This window comes from Staurois parvus, unplaced genomic scaffold (assembly GCF_062004578.1).
Source record: "Staurois parvus isolate SC_StPar_1 unplaced genomic scaffold, SC_StPar_1.0 ptg000117l, whole genome shotgun sequence".
In the NCBI taxonomy this organism is placed as follows: Eukaryota; Metazoa; Chordata; class Amphibia; order Anura; family Ranidae; genus Staurois; species Staurois parvus.
Window position 1 is genome coordinate 1,489,530 of NW_028317913.1, and position 20,934 is coordinate 1,510,463.

At 38.6% G+C, this 20,934-nt stretch overlaps 1 protein-coding gene across 4 annotated transcripts in view; it reads right to left on the reverse strand.

Annotated features, from left to right (window-relative positions):
* VPS54 (VPS54 subunit of GARP complex) overlaps nt 1–20,934 on the reverse strand; it is a 137,552-nt gene that overhangs the window by 75,520 nt on the left and 41,098 nt on the right. For all 4 annotated transcript variants that reach the window (XR_016311983.1, XM_089672003.1, XM_089672005.1 and 1 more), the window contains exons 4-10: nt 17,778–17,859; nt 16,955–16,992; nt 14,875–15,006; nt 13,590–13,975; nt 7,297–7,423; nt 4,476–4,583; nt 3,997–4,052 (exon numbers count right to left, since the gene is read on the reverse strand). Coding sequence is in view for 3 of the 4 variants with exons in the window: in XM_089672003.1 (XP_089528129.1) it covers nt 3,997–4,052; nt 4,476–4,583; nt 7,297–7,423; nt 13,590–13,975; nt 14,875–15,006; nt 16,955–16,992; nt 17,778–17,859 (929 nt within the window). In the remaining variant the exon portion in view is untranslated. The remainder of the gene's footprint in view (nt 1–3,996; nt 4,053–4,475; nt 4,584–7,296; nt 7,424–13,589; nt 13,976–14,874; nt 15,007–16,954; nt 16,993–17,777; nt 17,860–20,934) is intronic.

A 20,934-nucleotide genomic window follows, 5' to 3' on the forward strand; every position in this document is an offset into this window, starting at 1 on the left:
GGAGGGATGCCGTGCAAAAATAGGGTGTGTGTGCGCTAATTATTATTATATAGTGTTTATATAGCGCCAATACGTTTGCTCAGCTCTGTACAATATAGTGGGGGACAGTACATGAGACAATACAGTAACAATACAATACACGTGGGGTTTGAGGGCCCTGTTCTTTCGATCTTACAATCCGCTAATGAGGTCGACTGATGAACTGCTTCCTATGTCTTACTGGTTTCAACTAGTGGTGCACCGAAATGAAAATTCTGGTGCCGAAACTAAAAATTCAGGATGCACTTGGCCGAAAACCGAAACGGACAGTTTTTAAAAATTTATTTTTACAACACAATTTTTTTGGAAAAAGATACATTACATTAAAAGAAAAAAAAAAAAAGAAAAAAAAAAAAAATCACACAATATATACCCCAATTTTTTTGTAAAATATGAAAGATGTTACACCAAGTAAATAGATATCAAACATGTCATGCTTTAAAATTGTGCACGCTCGTGGAACAATACTTAAAAATCTCCATGGGTGCTGCTTTAAAAATTTCTACAGGTTACCAGTTTAAAGTTACAGAGGAGATCTAGTGCTAGAATTATTGCTCTTGCTCGGACGTTTGTGGCGATACCTCACATGTGTGGTTTGAACACAGTTTACATATGTGGGTGTGGCCTACGTATGAATTCACCACTATGCACAAGCACGGGGGCACTTTAAACTTTTTTTTTTTCTTTTTAATTTTTTTTTTTTTTTTACACTGTCCCTTTAAAAAAAAAAATTACATCACTTTTATTCCTATCACAAGGAATGCATGCATCCCTTGTGATAGTAGTGACAGGTCCTCTTTATGGAGAGATATCGGGGTCAATAAGACCCCACATTTCTCCTCTACAATGTAAAGCATTAGACAAAAAAAAAGCATTGATCTAGTGCTTTAGAAAAAAAAAAAAAGACCTTGTTTACATAGGCGCCGGAACCTGAAGTGAAGTCACTCCGGTTCTCCAAGGGCATAGAGATGAGTGGAGGCCATCTTCACTTATCTCTATGCCCAGCGCCGGGATCATTCGATGGTTTCTCAGGCGGAGATCAACAAGTTATTTTCAGCACCTATATCGGTGCTTATTTTCATATTGGCCACAGGCCGATAGGGGTGTTTTCGGACAAAACATTTCGGCCACCAAAATTTCGGTGCATCCCTAGTTTCAACGTCCCAAATCTACATATCAGGAAGTCAGGAACTTTTCTATATGGAACACAACAGGGGCTAAGGTAAGGCCTTGTTCTAAAAATCAAAGAAAGCTTTTATGTTTCTGCAGCAGAAGTACTGTACAATAATGGTACATAGGGGAGCTGGAATAAAAAAAAAAGTGATCTTAGACTTTAACATAAGCAATATATCATTCTGAAGATTTTTCTTCTCTATTTGCAAGTCATCTATACCACATTTCCGACTTTTTATGGGTCCTTAGTAATTAAATTACCCAAATCAAAAGTGAACACACACATGGCTGCATAGAAAACATTACTTCTAGAGTGCTTGTTGGATGGGACTCTGCAATCTATCTGCAGGAGACCTGAACACAATGTGTTAAAAAAAAAACCCAAATCTTTTGCTCACTACATAACCTGCGGTACTCTGGATTTACAGATCTTTTAATGCTGTCAGGTTAATGTTAGTTTTCAGGACAACAAAACAAAACCTCAGTTGGTCCACAGCTTTCAAGCCATTTAATTTTGATTTCAAGCTATTACCAGGAAACCACAAAAGTATATGCAGCAAGCAGTTCAACTACTGCAGAGCAGCTTATTCCCCAGGATGCCCAGCCAGAATTAATCTATAAATAATAATACACACTTATGTGTCAGAGGGTACACTGTGCACCGACAGCCTTAAGATTCAAGAACAAAATGTTTGCGGTGTTCAAAAATATTAATACATTTTTTTATTCATCACAAGAAAGTAATACTGCACTAAACAGGAGCGTGAATATTACAATTTATATATACACACAGTTCCCAAAGTGACTATATATACACAACCATGGGAGTTCATAAGCAGCCTGGTAATTGAAAGGAAATATCTACCACTATTATCATACATGGTGTCAAAATACATGCATGTGTAGAGACAAATATGTAATGCCCAGGTGGTGCTGAAATGTGAATTTTGTGCACATTTATATTAGGGCTTGTTCACACCATGAACTGTTCTTTGTGAAGCCTGTTTACAATATAAGAGCAGTGGGGTGCAGAAAAGCACAGCTCAAAGAACATTGTGTGAACAAGCTCTTCCAGCCAATAAGAAACACCGATTTTTGTGTTCTCGGAGGTCAGTCAGGAGTAATTCAAGATGCACTCCAGCCGATATAAACAAGAGTTGTGTTTATTAAAATTGAAAAAAAATCATGAAATCTACATTAAAATGCAATTAGTGTGTCTAAATTTGACTTGGAATCTCGCCTCTTATAATATCAAGTACTGTAAACTGGAAGAGTGACAGCACTAGAGGCCAATCAAGGTTGCTGCAGTGTACATGTGCTGACAAGAACTTACTGACAGGTGGAGAAAAACAGTGAGCAAAGGAATGAAGTCATCATTGCGAGGCTGCTCCTTTATGGTCTAATCAGAGACTGGGGCTATGAAAGTGTCTAAGCTATAATGGCTGTGCTACCTAGCAGGGCAGTGTGAATCTGAAGACTGGATAAAAGAAAGCAGGTTACACCTCAGAAACAGCACTTAAATGTATACAAATCCATGCATTAAATAAACCTTGGTGCAGTTCCTGATTTAATTCTTGTCCTGACCCGGAAGTGACGTTATGATGTCATTTCCAAGTCCCCATTGACATGGAGGCCGGGAAAGAATGTAATGCAGTGCGATGTACCCTGCATTACATTCAGTGTAATACAGGTAGTACAGGGGAGACATTGGAGGTCTTTTAGACCTTGGATGTCTCAATAAAGAGAACCTGTCACCAAAAAACATCAAAGTTTTTTTTTTAATTATAAAAAAATGAAAGTTACACCCAGGCACATAACATTCCCCCCCCCCCCTCAAAATTGAGACCCCCTACATATACGCACATACAAATGTAAAAGCACACACTGAGGTGCCTACGTATGAAAACGTTGATTGCAATACACGTTACATATCACAGCACATGCTAGGATGAAAGCAATAATTTTAGCACCAGGCCTCCTCCGTAACACTATACTGATAACCTATAAGGGGCTTTAAAAGTGTCGCCTATAGAAAATAAAGGGTACTGATGTCCATCATCATTTCACAAGCGCACGCAAATTTAAGGTTTGACATGTTGGATATCGATTTACTCGATGCAACCTCATCTTTTATATTTTCCAAAAAAATATTGTAATTTGCTTTTTTTGTGTCCTAAAAATTAAATTTGTTACTGAAATTTTTAGTAATATCATGCGACATAAAAAATTGGAACTACTACTATTTTAATCTCTAGGGTGTCTGCTTTCAGAAAATATATCCTGTTTGGGGGGTTTATGTAATCTTCAGGTCTACAATGATTTTTTTAAACGTGCAAAAAAGGCTTTGGCAGGGAAAGGGATAAAGGATAAGCTCGACACTCCCCTTCCCCGACGACCACCCAATCAGTGCTCATTACACTGCAAGGTCTCTCCCCTCCCTGTTAGTCCCTGGGTGAGGAGCTGGAGAGAGGGGGAAGAGGAGATAAACAGGGCAATGTTAAAATGATTACATGTTTAAGTTGCCATAAAGCACCTTTTGTTTTTAAAAGCCCCAGACGTTCTTAAAATCACCTTGGATTTAAATATTGTTTGGGTCAAAAAATTTTTTATCTGGACAAGTAGATTGTCATGAGGGACAAGTGGATTGGAACACCAAATTTAGTCCCAGAACAAGTAGTTATTTTAAAAAATGTCACACAGCTTTATGTACAGAGGCTTCAGGGCTATATATTTTTGATACATTATGTATTACATTGTATCATCATCAACAATAGAAACACTTACTTAGTGACAACTTCAGAATCTATTTCATCGATCTGGGAAACTGTGCTCACCACACACTAAAGGGTAGAAATAGAAAACGTAAAAAAAGTTATCCACTAAAGTACCAAGAGAAACAACATTTAATAGATACATTTTAGCTCTGAATGCAAAATGTTACAATTGTGTCAGTGAAAACTAAGGTTAGCCATTGAATGGGGAATCTCTTGCAATTTGCAATTCTGCTAAATGTGTAATTTTATGGTTCACCAAGTAGCAGTAGTTGTCCCAACATCTATTTTATGATCTGTTTAATTAAAGAATGTACCCTTTTCTATCGTTTACACCCACCTTACAGGCGCTCCCCCCACACTACTTCCTACATCACAGCCAGGCAAGGTGTGTATAAATGGAGTCAGTGGGCCCTCTGCATGGGCAAAGTGGCAGCGCCTTTACATTTTTCGCAGTCTTACTTCTCCACAACAAAAGGCAATACTTAGTACCTGTTTTATGATGTTCTTTGCAGATGCCATCATTTCGTGAGCATAGATCTCATAAAAATCCAATTTCCGTAGCTTTAACAGCCCAAACACCAATGACACCAGCCTCTCCTGAGAGGAAAGGAAAAATTTGTTAACATGTCCGTGTCTGTACCTTTAAATTATGACCTTCAGAAAATCAGTTTGCGCAAGCTGCAATTTTCACTCAAAGCTCCACTAAAGGTAAGTGGCAAATGACTCAATATACAGTAGCTACAAATAATGTTCAGTAATAGCTTCAAAATGTCAGGGTACAGTACACAGCTTGGGACCCAGGCAACTGGTATTTGGTAGATGCATTTCTTATTACGTTTTAGACCCTGCAGTCATGTTTCAAAGTATTACATGCATTGCATACAAAGGTTGTATGTGCAGGTAATGCAAATAAAAGCTGAAAGAAGCTTTAGGAAACAGGAATTTTGCTGTTCCATTGCACCCAATCCACTAAGCTTAGGTTGACTTGTGCAGACATTGCAGCAATCTGATTGTAAAAACAGAATGATTTTTCCATATTTGTATAAGAATGCCCAGGATTTTAGGGATGAAAGACAACAAAAAGTATGTGCAGGTAACGAAGACTGCATTTTATTACTGTTGCAGCTTTCCAAAAATTTGCTCAAGAAAATGTTTTCTTTGGGGGAATTTTCCACTTTACAGGGAAAGTAGAAATCTATATCATAAGAAAAAAATATCCCACTCAGAAACCCTGCCAACCCAATATTTTCATTAAACAGTGATGCTAAGAGGCAACAAATGTACTTTGTACTTGAAAAGCTGACCCACCACAATTAATATGAGACTAGGTCATTTTAGTTAGGAGCTGCGCATGGCCACCTCTCCTCATCAAACCACAGCTGAACAAGTCTGTATCATGAGCTAAAAGAACTCTAGTCCCAGTAGAGCTAACAAGACGTTATGACAGGCAAATTCAGTGAGAGTCACTCAGTAAAAGTATAGGCTGAATTACTTACTTGTGAAACTAGCACCAAAGCTATTCAACACATCTGGGTATGTTGGATAGCGTGTCCCCAGCAATCACTGTGGTTCCTCCAAGCTAAATCTACATGACTATTTTGTCCTGTAGTGACAGAGGGGTCTGCGGAAGGAACCATAGTACTTGGAAGGGGACACGCTACACTATACAGATATACTGAACAACAGTGGTGCCTTTAGCTCTCGCAGAGATGGAAGATTTCTCTTGCTGGCCACGTGGACAGGTAAACATTGATCCGTCCCCCTGTCAGAACACAATAGCACAGCAGGGGAGATCGCTGTACTAACAGATAGTTAGTATAAAATGGTGAACTGTCGCTTTAATGCTCCAAAATCTTCACATGTTCTTATGCGATATGTCTCCTGTGCAATATATACCAAATACCATCAAACAAGTGTCTCAATGTTATGGTCTCAAAATGCTGGTGAACTGTCCCTTCAAGACCGCTGTGTTCCAAGTGAATTTGTGTAATCACTTTACTACGTATACATATACGGTGCTCCTGTGTCACCCCTTAGTGCTTATCCACCTACGACACACTATTTTTCTCACCTTCTGGTTTGACCTTAATACTCAGGTCAAACTGCGCCTTTTCCTTTAACCCGGGAGGGTATGCTGGTACAAAGATCTCCACCTCCTTCAGCACATCTAATCTCCAAAACGCTCCACAGATAAATGAAGGAAAAAAAAAAAAAAAACGCTTCATATAGTAACGTATAGCCAAAATGTATTAAACTTTATTAAAATATTGTTAAAATGCACTCACATTTGTAAGTGTTTAGCTGGGACACTACAGGATTAAGAACTCTGTACAGTGTTTTTTCGTGAATGAAATTACATGGATCCCTTATTCAAAATGGTGGTACGTACACTTCTGGTTTACAGCTTGATGTCATCGGCGTACCCAACGCGTTACGTTACATGTGACTTCATCAGGAGTCTACGCGTTACGTCACAACATGTGACTTCATCAGGCCCTTAGATGTGCTGAAGCAGGTGGAGATCTTTGTACCAGCATACCCTCCCGGGTTAAAAGGTAAAAGCGCAGTTTGACCTGAGTATTCAGGTCAAACCAGAAGGTGTGTGCAATAGTGTGCTGGAGGTGGATATAAACTAAGGGGTGACACAGGAGCACCGTATATGTATACGTAGTAAAGTGATTACACAAATTCACTTGGAGCACAGCGGTCTTAAAGGGACAATTCACCAGCATTTTGATACCATAACATTGGAACACTTGTTTGATGGTATTTGCTATATGATGCACAAGAGACATATCGCATAAGCACATGTGAAGATTTTGCAGCATTAAAGGAATAGTTCACCATTTATATACGATTCATTTGGTATTTGAATACACTATTTATTTAGCACTGGTATATGCTGTTTATTTACATATATGTGTTGATATTTATTTTGATGTAGCACATATTATCACAAAGCACAATTGTATTCACATATGCACTTTGGATTTATTTAGCACTTTATTTGTGTTTATAGTACTGCACTGCATTTTTTTGATTCATGGTTTATATGTGGGAGCACAGTACAGCTAGTTTCAATACTTTGTGTATGAAATACATACAGCGCAATGGATCTCCTATACACCAACAGATACTTAGTACAGCGGCTCCTCCTGAGCTGTCAGTTTTTTCGTTTAGCCCACTGGGTTAAAATGAAAATAAATTATATATATTTATTAGTGTGCACTGTTTGGCTTAGCAATACTTCAAGTAAATAAATGTAAAAAAGAAAAATCATCCACAGCTTTTGCAGTAAAAATCTGCATACCTCCTCTACGACTTGACAGTCTTCATCCAAAGGTCTGTTTAAGTCGCTTTGAGCATATGATGTAAATTCTGCAATAATCATTTTATCAATAAGCTTTTCCAGTTCGCAAAGTTGTGACCCAAGGTGTCTGTTGAGTTTAACAAAAAAAGCATTAGTTAAACATGAACCAGTAATACATTCTAAACCCCAATAGTCAACCAAAATATCTAAGAGAAGAACAATCTAAAATCATGAAGCTTCTCTGACAGATGAAACAAATTTTAAAATAAATCTACAATTTCTACAATGATTTTAAGAGAAACACACAAGATCAGTTTGACATCAATAAACTTATTGATGTATGGTAAAGTTTGAAACAATTTAAGTAGTTTGTAATTGGACATATGTGCTCATTATAGTACTCCCTCCCACAATGCAAATCTATGTTCTGGTCGAAATATTGAAAACAAAAAACACTCCCTATGTAGCTGATATATCTGAATGATTGTATTTTCAAAGCCAAAAAGTTCTGTCTAAAGTTTGGATAGAATAGGGAGGGTTCAAAATTATGCCAGTTTTTTCTTTTGACAAAAGTGTCTCATTAGGGAAATTTCAAGTGTCCCCATTGGAAGATTTTAAATTTGGATTTACCTTCAACTTTCTTTCCCAGTGACACCGGTGATCAGGACAATAAGTGAAAGTAATACACGCTATCGAGAGCGCATACAAAATAAACACCTTACAGTTGTTCTATCCCTTCTCCATTCTAACCAAATCTAACACATTTTTTTGCTTTATTCCAGCCACATATTGATTGAAATGCAGCCAGTTCAGCCGGGACTGACCAAATTTAGATCCATGTATTAGCAGGCTCATTGTACACAAGTCCATCAATTGACTTGTGTACAACCAGCCTGTTGGAAATGTATTTCAATCTACGCCGGCACTGATGAGTGTAATCTGACAGCAGAGAAATGTACTCGCTGTCAGAATACCATGACCATGAGGAATTTCCCCATCCACATCAAGTGAGTGGATGGAGATATAAATTAATTTTCTTTTGTTCATCCTGCTGGTTAAATTAAAAAAAATAAATAAAAAATAAATTATATATTAAGCTGAACGAGGCTGAGAAACAAAGTTCACAAAAAAAGGTAATCTACAGATCTCTACATTTACTATAATACTATAAAAAAAATAACATTTACGTCCAAGAGTTTTAAAAACTTGGAAAAAAAAAAATCATAAAAAATACTTTAACCACTTGATCTCTGGAAGGTTTTACCTCCTTCATGACCAGGGCAATTACTTGCAATTCAGCACTGTGCTACTTTAACTGCCAATTGCATGGTCATGCAACACTGTATGCAAATTACATTTTTATCATTTTTTTTCACACACTTTCTTTTGGTGGTATTTGATCACCACTGGGCTTTTTTTGTGATATTAAAATAAATAAATAAATTTGAACAAACATTTACTACATATCCGAAAGAAGAAAAAAAAAAAATCTAATTTCTTCATAAATTTAGGTTGAAATGTACTCCACTACATGTCTTTGGTATAAAAAAAAAAAAAAAAATACCAAGAAGTGTAAATTAATTGGCTTGTGTGAAAGTTATAGCATCTACAAACTATGGCATATAAACGTGAATTTATGCAGATAGGACTCTATACCGGTGATGGCGGTGATCAGCGACTTATAGAGTGACTGTGATAGCGTGAAGGGTAATCTGGCACTAACAGATGCTATCTGGGAGTGTCACTAACTGACACAAGTGACACGAATACAGTGATCTGAATACAGTGATCAGTGATTAGACTGTACACAGACAGTACTGATGACACTGGCTGGGAAGGGATTATAATCCAGGGGCAATCAAGGGGTATGTTCCTAACAATATGTAATGTGTGCTGCTTTTACTTATCTGTGTTATGTTATTTCTGCTTTGCAGGGAAAAGAAACATTCAGATTGCTGATCAGTGTACAGTGCCCTGTGTGTTTGTAAACACAGGGCTCTGTGCTATGATTGGACACAGCTGGTCTCAGCCATGAATCATTGGACAGGACCTGCTGACAAAACCACGTTGTGTCCAACCACAGGTACGCGATTCAGCGGGGCTGTGTCACCATAGTTATACAGTGGCTGGACAGCAAGTAGTTAAACATGTACACTGTAACAATTAAAGTAGAACTATAGGCAAAACTTTTTTTCATATTGGATAGAGTAAGGGAAGGTTATAACCCATGTTAGAATTTTTTTTTTGCTATTTCTGTCCCACTGGGGAGATTTACTTCCATAGCTAAAACAGGAAGCGAGAGGAAATCCCTGCAAATTAAGGTAATCCCATTGGAAGATTTCCCCTCTACTTTTCTGGGTACAACTCAAAATTTGGTATTGTCCTTTTCTTCCCTAAAAAAAAAAAAAAACCTAATAGGTGTTCTAATCCCTCTCCACTCTGTCCAAAAGCAGCTTCATAAACCTATACGGTGGTGGGATCCTGGAACCTAGCTTCTTTGCACGGGTGCCTTCTCACTTTTTACTAACTCTAAATGTGTCTATTTATTGGTTGCAGAGCTGATTTCTGCACTGATTTTTTTTTTTTTTTTGTAACAAATATTGGTTCTGACTTCAGAATGTCTCCGTGGATATCACAGACATTACAGTCATAAACTGCTCTGCTACAAAATGAAGAATAAATAAGCACAGAATGTCTAAATTAGAAGCCATGACTGTCTTTGTAGACCAGTAAATTAGGTAAATGTCCACTATTTTCTGTGTACAAAACACACAATGCGTACATTCCAATATATGTGTGGTATCAGTTAGAAGGTTTCATAGAGCAATTCTATCAATATTATAGTTTTCATTCTGAAAAGAAAAACTGCTCCCTAAAAACAAAGTTGATGCTTGCTAGAAATGTACATAAAATTAATTTCCATTTGCTTCTTCTACAAAACAGAACTTCATAATTTAGCCACAATAATATCTTGTTAAATGAGTACTTTAAAACTTACAACCTAGAAAATGAGTAAAACATTAAAATGTAAATCTAAGAGTGCAACAAAGACAAGCGAGTCTAAAATAATCAGACAGCAAAAGTAACAACACATAACCATAACTGCTCCAGAAGAAAAATGATATTACACGAAGAGGACATTTGTTTTTAGAAAGTTACAGACACAGCAATAATAGAAAGAACAATACAGCTCAGCAAATTCCAAACAAAAAAAAAAATGACTTTTACTTGGAATGCGGCAATGTTATCATCTACAGAGACCTTTACCATGGAAAAGTGCTGTAAATATGTAGACATATAAAACAGTAAAGTGGGTTCTAAAGAGATAGGCAAGAAGGAGGTATTAAATTGAATGAATAGAAATATGGAAAATGCTGACTTGTTTCTCAAGGTGCAAGCCCCAGGCTGTCATGCTTCAATACACGGCAAGTTACTGAGCAAGAACAAGAATATATGTGCGCAGTGATACTAGTCCATATCTGTGACACATGAAGTAGTAAACTGCAAGATGATGGTACCCCAGCATGCAGAGGGCGACACAGGCATCCAACACTTCACAAAGTGTCAAATGCCCAAGAATCTGAAAAAGAGGGAGGCTGGGAGACTTCGGTGGTCAGAGAGGCCTATTCTACTACATTAAAATGCAGTTTAGATTTGTTTAAGAAAGTAACAGGTTAACTTTAATTCCTGGCTTTTTCACATTACCCCTAGCCGCTCTGCAAGGATCTACCTAAAACTGGTCTTTGTGCATTAAAAAAAAAAAAAAAAAACAGAACAAAAATGAAACTTGTGGATGTGTCCACTACTTGTGTACAACGTTTACCCAATTCATTGTGGTGTTGTAAAGGAGTATATATAAAAGTGTAGCCAAGCTTTGCTCATAAAAAGGAGTGTGTTGCCAGTAACACGCACTATTAATGCTGCTGCAGTCATGACACCACCCACTGTATGGGAACAAACGTAGACATTACATGATACAGCATTGAGTGAAGGAGAACAAAAAATAAAAAGAGCAGTATTTTAAAGCAAGCAAAGGGAGACATTGATAACTATGCAGCAAAACCCCTGAAGCTGGCCAAGTGCCAAGTTCTCTTGACCAGCCATCCACTGCTGCTTACCTATGCTACATTCACCTGCTAAGCCACTCAGCTGTGAGAATAGAGAGTCTAGCCCCTGTGTAAGATCCATGTTACATCCTGGGAGTAAGGAACAAGTTCACATACTTCCCCATGTTTGGAAATACTGGGTATTTGTGACATGGGGATCACCAAATCGGCAAAGTAGCATGCATTCTTAAGAGAATCTATTGAACCCAATACCCCTGGATGTTGGCCATCAGAGACTTATTCTTGCATTCTCATATCTATCACAAGACAGGCAAACGAGTTGCTAAAAGCCAGAGTCTCATGCTTCAATCTTATTAATATTTCAATTTATTGGTCTCACTGTGGTGGTGTGGTGCAGCAAGAGTTGGGAGAGGAAAGGAAATCTCAGTCCTTTTTTTTTTATATACAGAATGGTATTGATTAAATATGTATGCCTCCCTGCAAAAGCACATACAACCACGACACAAAAAAAAGAAAAAAAAAAAAAGAAACCTAAAGGCCTCATTCACAAGGTCATACTTAAGAATACAACTGTGTGAGGGCCGTGTTTTTCCCATACAGTGATGCACAGTTGCCCCGTGCACCCTCTTGCATGCAGTTGCATTTATGTCAATTGGGATGCAGCGGCTGCACAGACACAGCTGCTGCTCCCAGTCTAACATCTGTGCAGATCCCTGAATGCAGACAGTGCAACCACATGGATGTTATTAAATATAATTTTTCTTTGAAAAGTAAAATGAAAAAACATTAAAAAAGTACCAAAACAGAATAAAATGTCCAAAACTTTTAATTTTTCTTTATCTATACACAGAATTCAAGCGAAAAGAGTGCAAGAGGAGCCTGCCAGAGAGTAAGGACCTTTAGGCCAGCTGTAAAAGATGGTGAGTGGTGGATGCATGATGTCATCTGTATGATGACACAGTCTACAAATCAAGGGATTACCAGACCACTGTATTTTAACCACTAGTCTACAGGGCACTTATACCCCCTTCCTGCCCAGGCCAATTTCCAGCTTTCAGTGCTGTCGCACTTTGAATGACACGGTCGTGTGGGTACAACACTGTACCCATATGAACTTTTTTAAATTTTTTTTGTGACAGATAGAGCTTTATTTTGGTGGTATTTAATCACCTCTAGGTTTTTTTTTTTTCTTAAACCAAAAACCACTGAAAATTTTGAAGAAAAAAAAAAAAGTTTCTTAGTTTTTGTTGTAACATTTTGTAAATAAGTGATTTTTCTCCTTCACTGATGTGCGCTAATGAGGCTGCAGTGATGGACATGATAGGTGGCACTGATGGGCAATGATGAGGAGGTACTGGTAGGTGGCACTGATGGGCATTGACAGACATCACTGATGGGCACTGAAAGGCAGCTCAGATGGGCACTGACAGCTGGCACTGATGGACACTGATAGGTGGCACTGCTGGGGCTACACAGAACATCAGGGCACACTGATCATCAGTGCTCTGATGATCAGTTTATGTCCCCTCCGAGCAATGCCGATTACCGGCTCTCCTCTCCTCACAAGCTGTCAGCGTGACAGCTCGTGGGGAGAGAAATGCCAATAACCGGCATTTCCCTGTTTACATGTGATCAGCTGTGATTGGACACAGCCAATCACATGACTGAGCCGACATCTTCGGCTCTTTCCATGGATTGGTGATCCGCCGTGTCTGAGGGACACAGCACACCGCCAATCGCCGCACTCTCTGGGAGCCGCGCATGCGCGGTTAGAACGGGAGGACGTCATATGACGTCCTCCCAAAATGAAAGAACCACCTTGAATCCATCATATTACTATATGGTGGGCGGGAGGTGGTTAAGTAAAAATCTACTTTCAGCAGTCATGTGGACTGATGTACCGCAACAATGCTAGAGGGAAAAACTGAAGCCCTGTACACAGTCTGTTTTGCCTATAATGCACTTCCATGTGTATTTTTGAGTGATTTGAGCTTGGCTTTAGGGCTTGTTCACACTTGACTCCTTCCCAAATGCCCCTATAGCGTTTGACAGGCATTAGACAGCCGTTTGGGGAGTGTTTTTAACGCTTCAGTGTGAACAACACTGCATGCTGCCATGTATATAACTTTCATAGGCGGTTGAGGAGCGTTAAAAAAAGCCCCTTAAACGCCTGCTTACAAAGCTAGTGTGAACTGAGCCTTAAGAGAATAAAATAAAAGCACATACCGAAAACAGTGAATGCCTTGAAGCTCCTGCTGTAAGACTTCCTGTGTTGTTGCTATTAAGTCCAGTGCCCCAACATAATCTGAAGTAGATAACAGCAGCTGTACAGTTGGCTGAGTCTGGTGCACTGTAGCCATTAATTTAAGTTTATTATACAGTTTAATGCAGTTGTTCCTGGTCAGGGCTTGTCTAAGGATTTGCAGAGATCCCTCACACATGACTCTGTCAATCTGAGAAATCTTGTCACGCAGCATATTGACAGCCTGGGAAGTCTTCCTGAGGTAATCCTGCAGCTCGTGCTGGGAGGTCATAGCATGGAAAAAAGCTTCAGAGCGCAGCGAGATCTGGTGTGCAATGTTCACCTCCACAATGTCCAAGTAGTGGCTCAGCTGAAGAGCAAAAGCACATAAACAATTATTACATTTAGTCATTATATGTCTATTAGAGTTATGTATGCTATGTACATTTTTTGGTATGTACAATATTTTGGATGGTAATAGCATTATAGTAAACGGTGCAGTCAGGAAATCCATCAGCAACCTTCTTCTGATGCAAGCCATTTTCTGACTGTACATGGGCGTTCAAGATATAAACTGTAGTCCTCATAAAAATAAATGAGAGCCAGATCAGACAGACATTGTATTACTGTATATGAGCTGCAGTGAAAGTACTAAAGGGACGTACAGCATTAAAGAAGAACTCCAGGTAAACAAGGTATACATAGGTGACCTGTTAAACCTGACAAAAGATTTTTAATTTTGTTCAACTAGTTTCGCCTTTCAGACACCCCTGCCAAACATTGCATGCCAGGTCAGTGACCTCACTTTTATTCACAGTAAAAATACAGTTTAGTCATTGTCCTGGCAACCCTGGCATGCTGTCTGGACAATGAAGGACTAGCATCTTACTAATGAGGTTATCACAGTACTGACTCGCCCTGTCAACATAGTACTAGTCCAATCCATTGATTACCAAAAACAAATATAAAAAGGAGGATTTACATACTTATTCATGCAATTTTTCAAAATATATTTTAATATTTTAAATATATACCAAATGAATTTAATAGGTGATCCTGTATACCTACCTGAAATGTAGCATATCTCCCTCTGACAGAACTCCAGACATACTGCTGACAGAGGCAGTCCTGCACACAAGCTTATAAATGTCCACAAGCACTCAGTCAAAGCCCTTTAGTGTGCAGATGTCATATATAGAGTAGAGTAAAGTAAAGGAACTAGCAGAAAAAACAGTTCCTACAATGTAAAAGTAAATACCAGTTTCATACCTTTTCTTGAAGCAATTTGGAGGATGCTGCATCTCTGCTTCCTTTTCCACCTGCACTGCTAAAATGGGACCAGGGCAAAACTGCATTAAATGTTAAGGAGTCATCCAAGGCAAAGTCGGGCTTCAAAAAAATCTGAAATTAAATCAAAAATAGCACTTGAGACAATTTCTACAAAGATGCAAGTAATGTAGAATACACTGCTTATATAAAGCTTTTGGCTCTTTATTATCAAAGTAAAATACAAATGCTATAAATAAAAACAATACATGTGGGAGTTATGTATGTTTTAAGGGATAACGAAAACGCAACAAAAAATTTAAAATACTGAACTATTTAGAGTTCACAAAGAAGTTAGGCTTTAACCACTTGCCCTCCTGAGGATTTACCCCCTTCCTGACCAGGCCATTTTTGCGTTATGGCGATGCATTACTTTAACTGACAATTGCGCGATCATACAATGCTGCACCCAAATGACATTTGCGTCTTTTTCCCACAAATTGAGCTTTCTTTCAGTGGTATTTGATCGCCTTCGCAGTTTTTATTTTTTGTACTATGAAAAACTATTTTGAGAAAAAAAAATATATATATTTTTTACTTTTTTGCTCCAGAGGATTTATCCCCCTTCCTAACCAGGCCATTTTTTGCTGTTTGGCACTGCACTATTTCAATGGGTAATTGCGCGGTTGTGCAATGCTGTACCCAAGCAAAATTTATGTCCTTTTTTCACACAAATAGAGCTTTCTTTTGGTGGCATTTGATCACCTCTGCGGTTTTTAATTTTTGCGCTATAAACAATTTTGAAGAAAAAAAAAAAAGCAATATTTTTCACTTTTGGTTATAAACAATATCCAATAAACTCAAAAGTTAGTCATAAATTTAGGCTAAAATGTATTCTGCTACATCTTTGGTAAAGAAAAAAAAAAAACTCAATACATGTATATTAATTCACTTGTGTGAAAGTTCTAGCATCTACAAACTATGGTATATATATATATATATATATATATATATATATATAGGAATTTACGTAGCTTTTACTTTGACTGCCTATCACATTTCATGAGGTGCTAAAATGCCTTTTTGGAAAGTAGACACCCCAAGGATTTTGAAGAGAGATATGTTAAGTCCATGGAACATTTTATTTTTTGCCACAATTTTTTTGAATATGAAATTTTTTTTTTTTTTTTACACATAGTTGTCACTTTAATGATATATTGCTCATGCATGCCATGGGTATATGTGGAATAACGCCCAAAAACACATTCTCCTACTTCTTCCGAGTATGGGGATACCACATGTGAGAGACTTTTTGGTATCCAAGCTACATACAAGCCCCCAAATTCCAATGACCACCTCTAGGCTTTCATATTTCCTCATATCACTTCCACACTACCTATCACAGTTTCAGAGGCTCTAAATAATTTTTTTGTTTTCCATCTTCGTTTTCCAAAAACGTGGCAGCAAATGAGATCTGTAAACACTCACCATGCCTCTTATGCGTTTGAATAGTTTTTTTTAATGTGAACAAATGCTATCTTTTGTGAAAAGTACACTTTTTAGAATTTTAATGCACAAAAACACAATATAATGCCCAATTGTTTGATAAAATATAAAAGATAATGTTACACTGAGTAAATAGATACCAAACATGACATGCTTTAAAATTCTGCATGCCTGTTCAATGGCAAAAAAGTACTTACATTTTTATTATTAATAGGCGACGCTTTAAAAGCTTTTACAGGTCACCAATTTAGTGCTAGAATTACTGCCCTCGATCGGACGTTTGCGGCACTACCTCACAAGCATGGTACAATCGCTGTTTACATACCGGCACGGGGTCAACGCTTGAGCACACAGGTGTGCACGTGCAGGGAGGCAAGGGTTCTTTTTTTTTTTTTTTTTTTCGTTTGCATTATCTCAGTACTGGTAGCTATCAACATGGAGTGGGCAGAAAAATAATATCTACACATAAACAAAAACGTATTTTACAAAGCTAAAAGAGCAATGGATGTGACAGTGTTATTTTGTCATACAATCTTACTGCTAAATACTAAACAAAAACTGAAAAAAATATTGTTACCTTAGGTACTTGTTCCAGATCTGCCCTAGATTTATTTACTGAAAGAAGAAAAAAACAAAACAAAAAAAAAAAAAACAGATGACAATAATATATACTAAACTGCAAAACGACCATATACATTTGTTAGATATAGATCTTGGATTTAAAAAGAAGCTTGAGCACCAGCACCCCACTCACATCTTTCTGATGAGCAGCAGAGCTTGGGTGAGTCGCTGTCCATATACATTTGTTGTTTGTGTGTGTTTGTTAGTAAATACATTTCCATGTAAATTAACTATTGTAGCTGGCATTTGGAAGGCACAACATGCTCATAATTTATTTACTATTCACAAGCACACAACAGGGGCTCTGGAAGCAAATGCAAAACTGATTTTTATACTGCACAAAAGCAAAGAAGTCAGCAGGTGACATTGTCTATGCTGAGTGTACAGGGACATGCAGCACGCCGCAGTACTAGGCTCAGGTTACTTCCTGCATTATTCAGAACTGAACCACTTCATGTGCAGAAGAGAAACTGAACTCTATCTATGCAAGCTTTTGCTAATTCACAAAAATGTAAGAAAAGTCTGAAAAACAACCTAGGTAAACTAAGGGGTTGATGTGCTAAAACTGGAGATGCAAAGTTTGGTGAAGCTGTGCACAGAAACCAATCAGCTTCCATTTTTGTGTCAAAGATTAATTGAATAAGCTGAAGTTAGAAGCCGATTGCCTACCATGCAAAGCCGGACCAGATTTTGCACTCTCCAGTTTTTGTAAAGCAACCCCCAAGTGTAAAAGGTATAAACAATTTTAGACTTTTGTATCAACTGCAATAATTACGTACCATGTGAATGGGAAAATGCAGTCCTATTGTAATCATCCTTAGGAGGACATATTGTCTTCAGTTTTTCATGACTCTTTTCTCTCTTAGGGATTAGTACAAAGAATATGTATTAATTAAAGAAATGCAAACTTTGAATAAAGTGTGAAAACCGTTTTAAATGAAACATCCCATTAGAATAGTATATTAACTCCTTCCCACCAGCATATGCATACATGTGGCTTCAAGGAAGCGAGCCTTTATCTGTGGGGCACCACTGAATTTGTACTTTGAGTGAGATGTGTAGCACCAACAGCTTCAGGTATTGTACTAACAATTAGGTGATCAGGAACCAGTCCTCCTGGTTCCTGACTGTTGGGATAGCCTGCGAATGGCTATCACAGTGATCAGTCACTCTGCAGTCTGCCCCTGTGTTTTTTTCGCTTTTTGAATGCATCTTTTTCTCCTTGTTAGAAAGATGTTTAAATAAAAAAAAAAAAAAAAAAAAAGCTATTCATATGTGTAAAATTCATCTATTCTAGTTGCCAGTGTTGCAATAAACGTGCGTATAGACAGGGGCATATTTACCACAAGGCAGACAAGGCATTTGCCTAGGGCAGCACCGAATGGGGACCACGTGGGATCAGAGAGAGGCTACGAACTGCTTGACAGCGTATGCAGAACCTGACTCTCGTTTTCGGGGATGTCCGGAGCTGTGAAGGGGTGGGGGGGGGGGGTGCTGGTTGGTATCAGGCTCTTTCTGCAGGGAGGTTGGGGTGGCCAATTTTTGTGTTGCCTAGGGCACCACAAAACCTAAATACATCACTGCGTATACAAGCGTGCGTGCTTAAAATACTACATATTTAAAGGAGCTAATCTGGTATAGTTGTTGTTAGATAGGGAGGTGGTGTTGCGGTGTTGGAGCATGTGGTGAGACCTTAGGAACACTAATCCAAGCTGGTGGCTGGTATTGTATTTTAGGTTTCCCACTATTACTCAAACTAATGCTTTTGGTGTTTTTGTTTCTTAGCATGTGTCTCTCTATTGAGGATTGGGCTCTTATGTGGCCTTGGTTTACTGCTGCCACCTCCCACTTTGGATGTTTCCAATTACATGATGGAGGTAAATTCAGTATTGTCCCCATTATCAATATTCATACCGTTGGTAGGCTGATTGGTTTCCTCAGTTTGCTCAAATTTATTACATATATTCTGTTCTAGTGTTCTACTTGGACTGGTAGTTCTGGCTTTATCTTTTCCCTGATGTAATGCTACTAGCATGGCGGTGATAATCAGCGTTCATCGAGGAGTTATTTTTTGATACAGCTCCACCTTTAAAAAAGGTATAATTTTCCTGCCTCAAGCTGTTAAAGAGATTTGAAATATTTTGGGTGGCAGTTGATATCCTTTTCTTGTATATCTTTGCAGTTAGCCTATGGACTCTTTCACCAATCATGTGAGCTGTCTTTATGTCCAGGCTAATTTAAGGACTCCCTGTTCCTTTAAACTACCTACTAATTGGCTTGCATATAATGTGTATAATTGAGCCAGTCATGCTATTGCTGGTAAGTATGTTGCTATTTGGGATGTGGTGCCTTTGAGCTCCCCTCTGAATCCCAGAATTCTTGTCTCTTAAAATACTGCACTCAAATATAGCATTTTCTGTTTTTATTTCAAGGCTCTTTACTGATCGCCGTATTACTGATCTTTACGCAGCTGTGTGCACTGTTCCATAGACAACAATGCACCTGTGTTCAGATAAAAAAAATGGGGCGTTTTTTACTCTTGTATCCAAGAGGTCTGAAACTGAAGATTAGGTATTGTAATTTATATACAGTTACACTGGTCAAGCCTGTATCAATGTAAGTATGTACATGCCATACCTACTGGGTTCCTGCGGAAGCTGGAAGTGCCTGGAGTATGCACCTCTATTGTTTTGTTCTCCACTACTTACCAGGTCCTGTGCTGAGTGACTGCCCTGTTGCATTGTAAACACAGGAGGTAGTTTGCTTGGCAGAGGCACCATTCTGTGAACACTGTAGATTTTCTCAATGAAGGCAAAGTGTTCGCTGATTTAACAAGGTGGAGAGGTAGGGCAGTGAGGTCATAATCAAAGCTGGACCAAAGCAACTATGGAAAAATTGCTATACTTAAACTTCAGTTTAAGCATATCTCCATTGAAAAAATGTCCCCTAACTTCCTATCCCGATAATAGCCAGAGCACAGCTGCAAGAGGACTTGCCTGCATATACTGCTTTTGAGAATCCACTAGAGCAGGAGTGTCCAAACTTTTTTCAAAGAGGGCCAGATTGGATGTAGTGAACATGGTGGAGGGCCGAACATTTTTCCGAACATTCTTTGAACCATTACAATTAAATGCAAATAAATGCAAATAAATTATTTTATGCCAAGTTAATTGCAAACGACATACTTTTCATTTCATAACATTAAGATCAACTGACAGCTGAGTTTTCACAATGTATTGAAAATAAATAAAAAAAAAAAACTTACCTGCACTAATGTGAAGGGTGAAAAAGGTAGCTGGAGCTGAAGTCTCTGCTCGGCAGCCGGGAGGGGAAGAGAAACACACTTCACGCTGGAAGCCCGGCTCTAACGTCACCGCCCTCTGTCGCTCCCATGCGCACTGCTCTCAAGCAGAAGACTGTCTGCCACAGAAGGGAGGGCCATGCGACAGCCGCATTTACACAGACCAGGGAGAACGCGCCGCAGTCAGGCATGCGCACTGCCCTCTGCTCTCAAGCAGAAGACTGTCTGCCATAGAAGGGAGGGCCGTGGGAGGGCCACATTACACAGAGCAGGGAGGGCTGTTGGAGGGCCGTATTAAACCGACCCCCGGGCCGTAAATGGCCCGCGGGCCGGACTTTGGACATGCCTGCACTAGAGGTATCATGAGTTTCTTTGTGGATTCACAAGAGTATTGAGAGACTGCATAAACATATTGTAACTAAATGTAGAGCAGCAGCAGGGAGGCCAGACACTAAAGTTGGGAAATCATTGTCACAAGGAATGAGGAATTTGCAGATTTAAATATAATGTACTTGTGACCATCTCCAGCCCCAGGCAGACTTCCCTGTATTAGAGGTATTTACTTCTTTGTTTATGGATAGAAAAAATTTGTTACATTTTCACCAGCCAGTGCACTGGGATTTTAAATTCTTAAC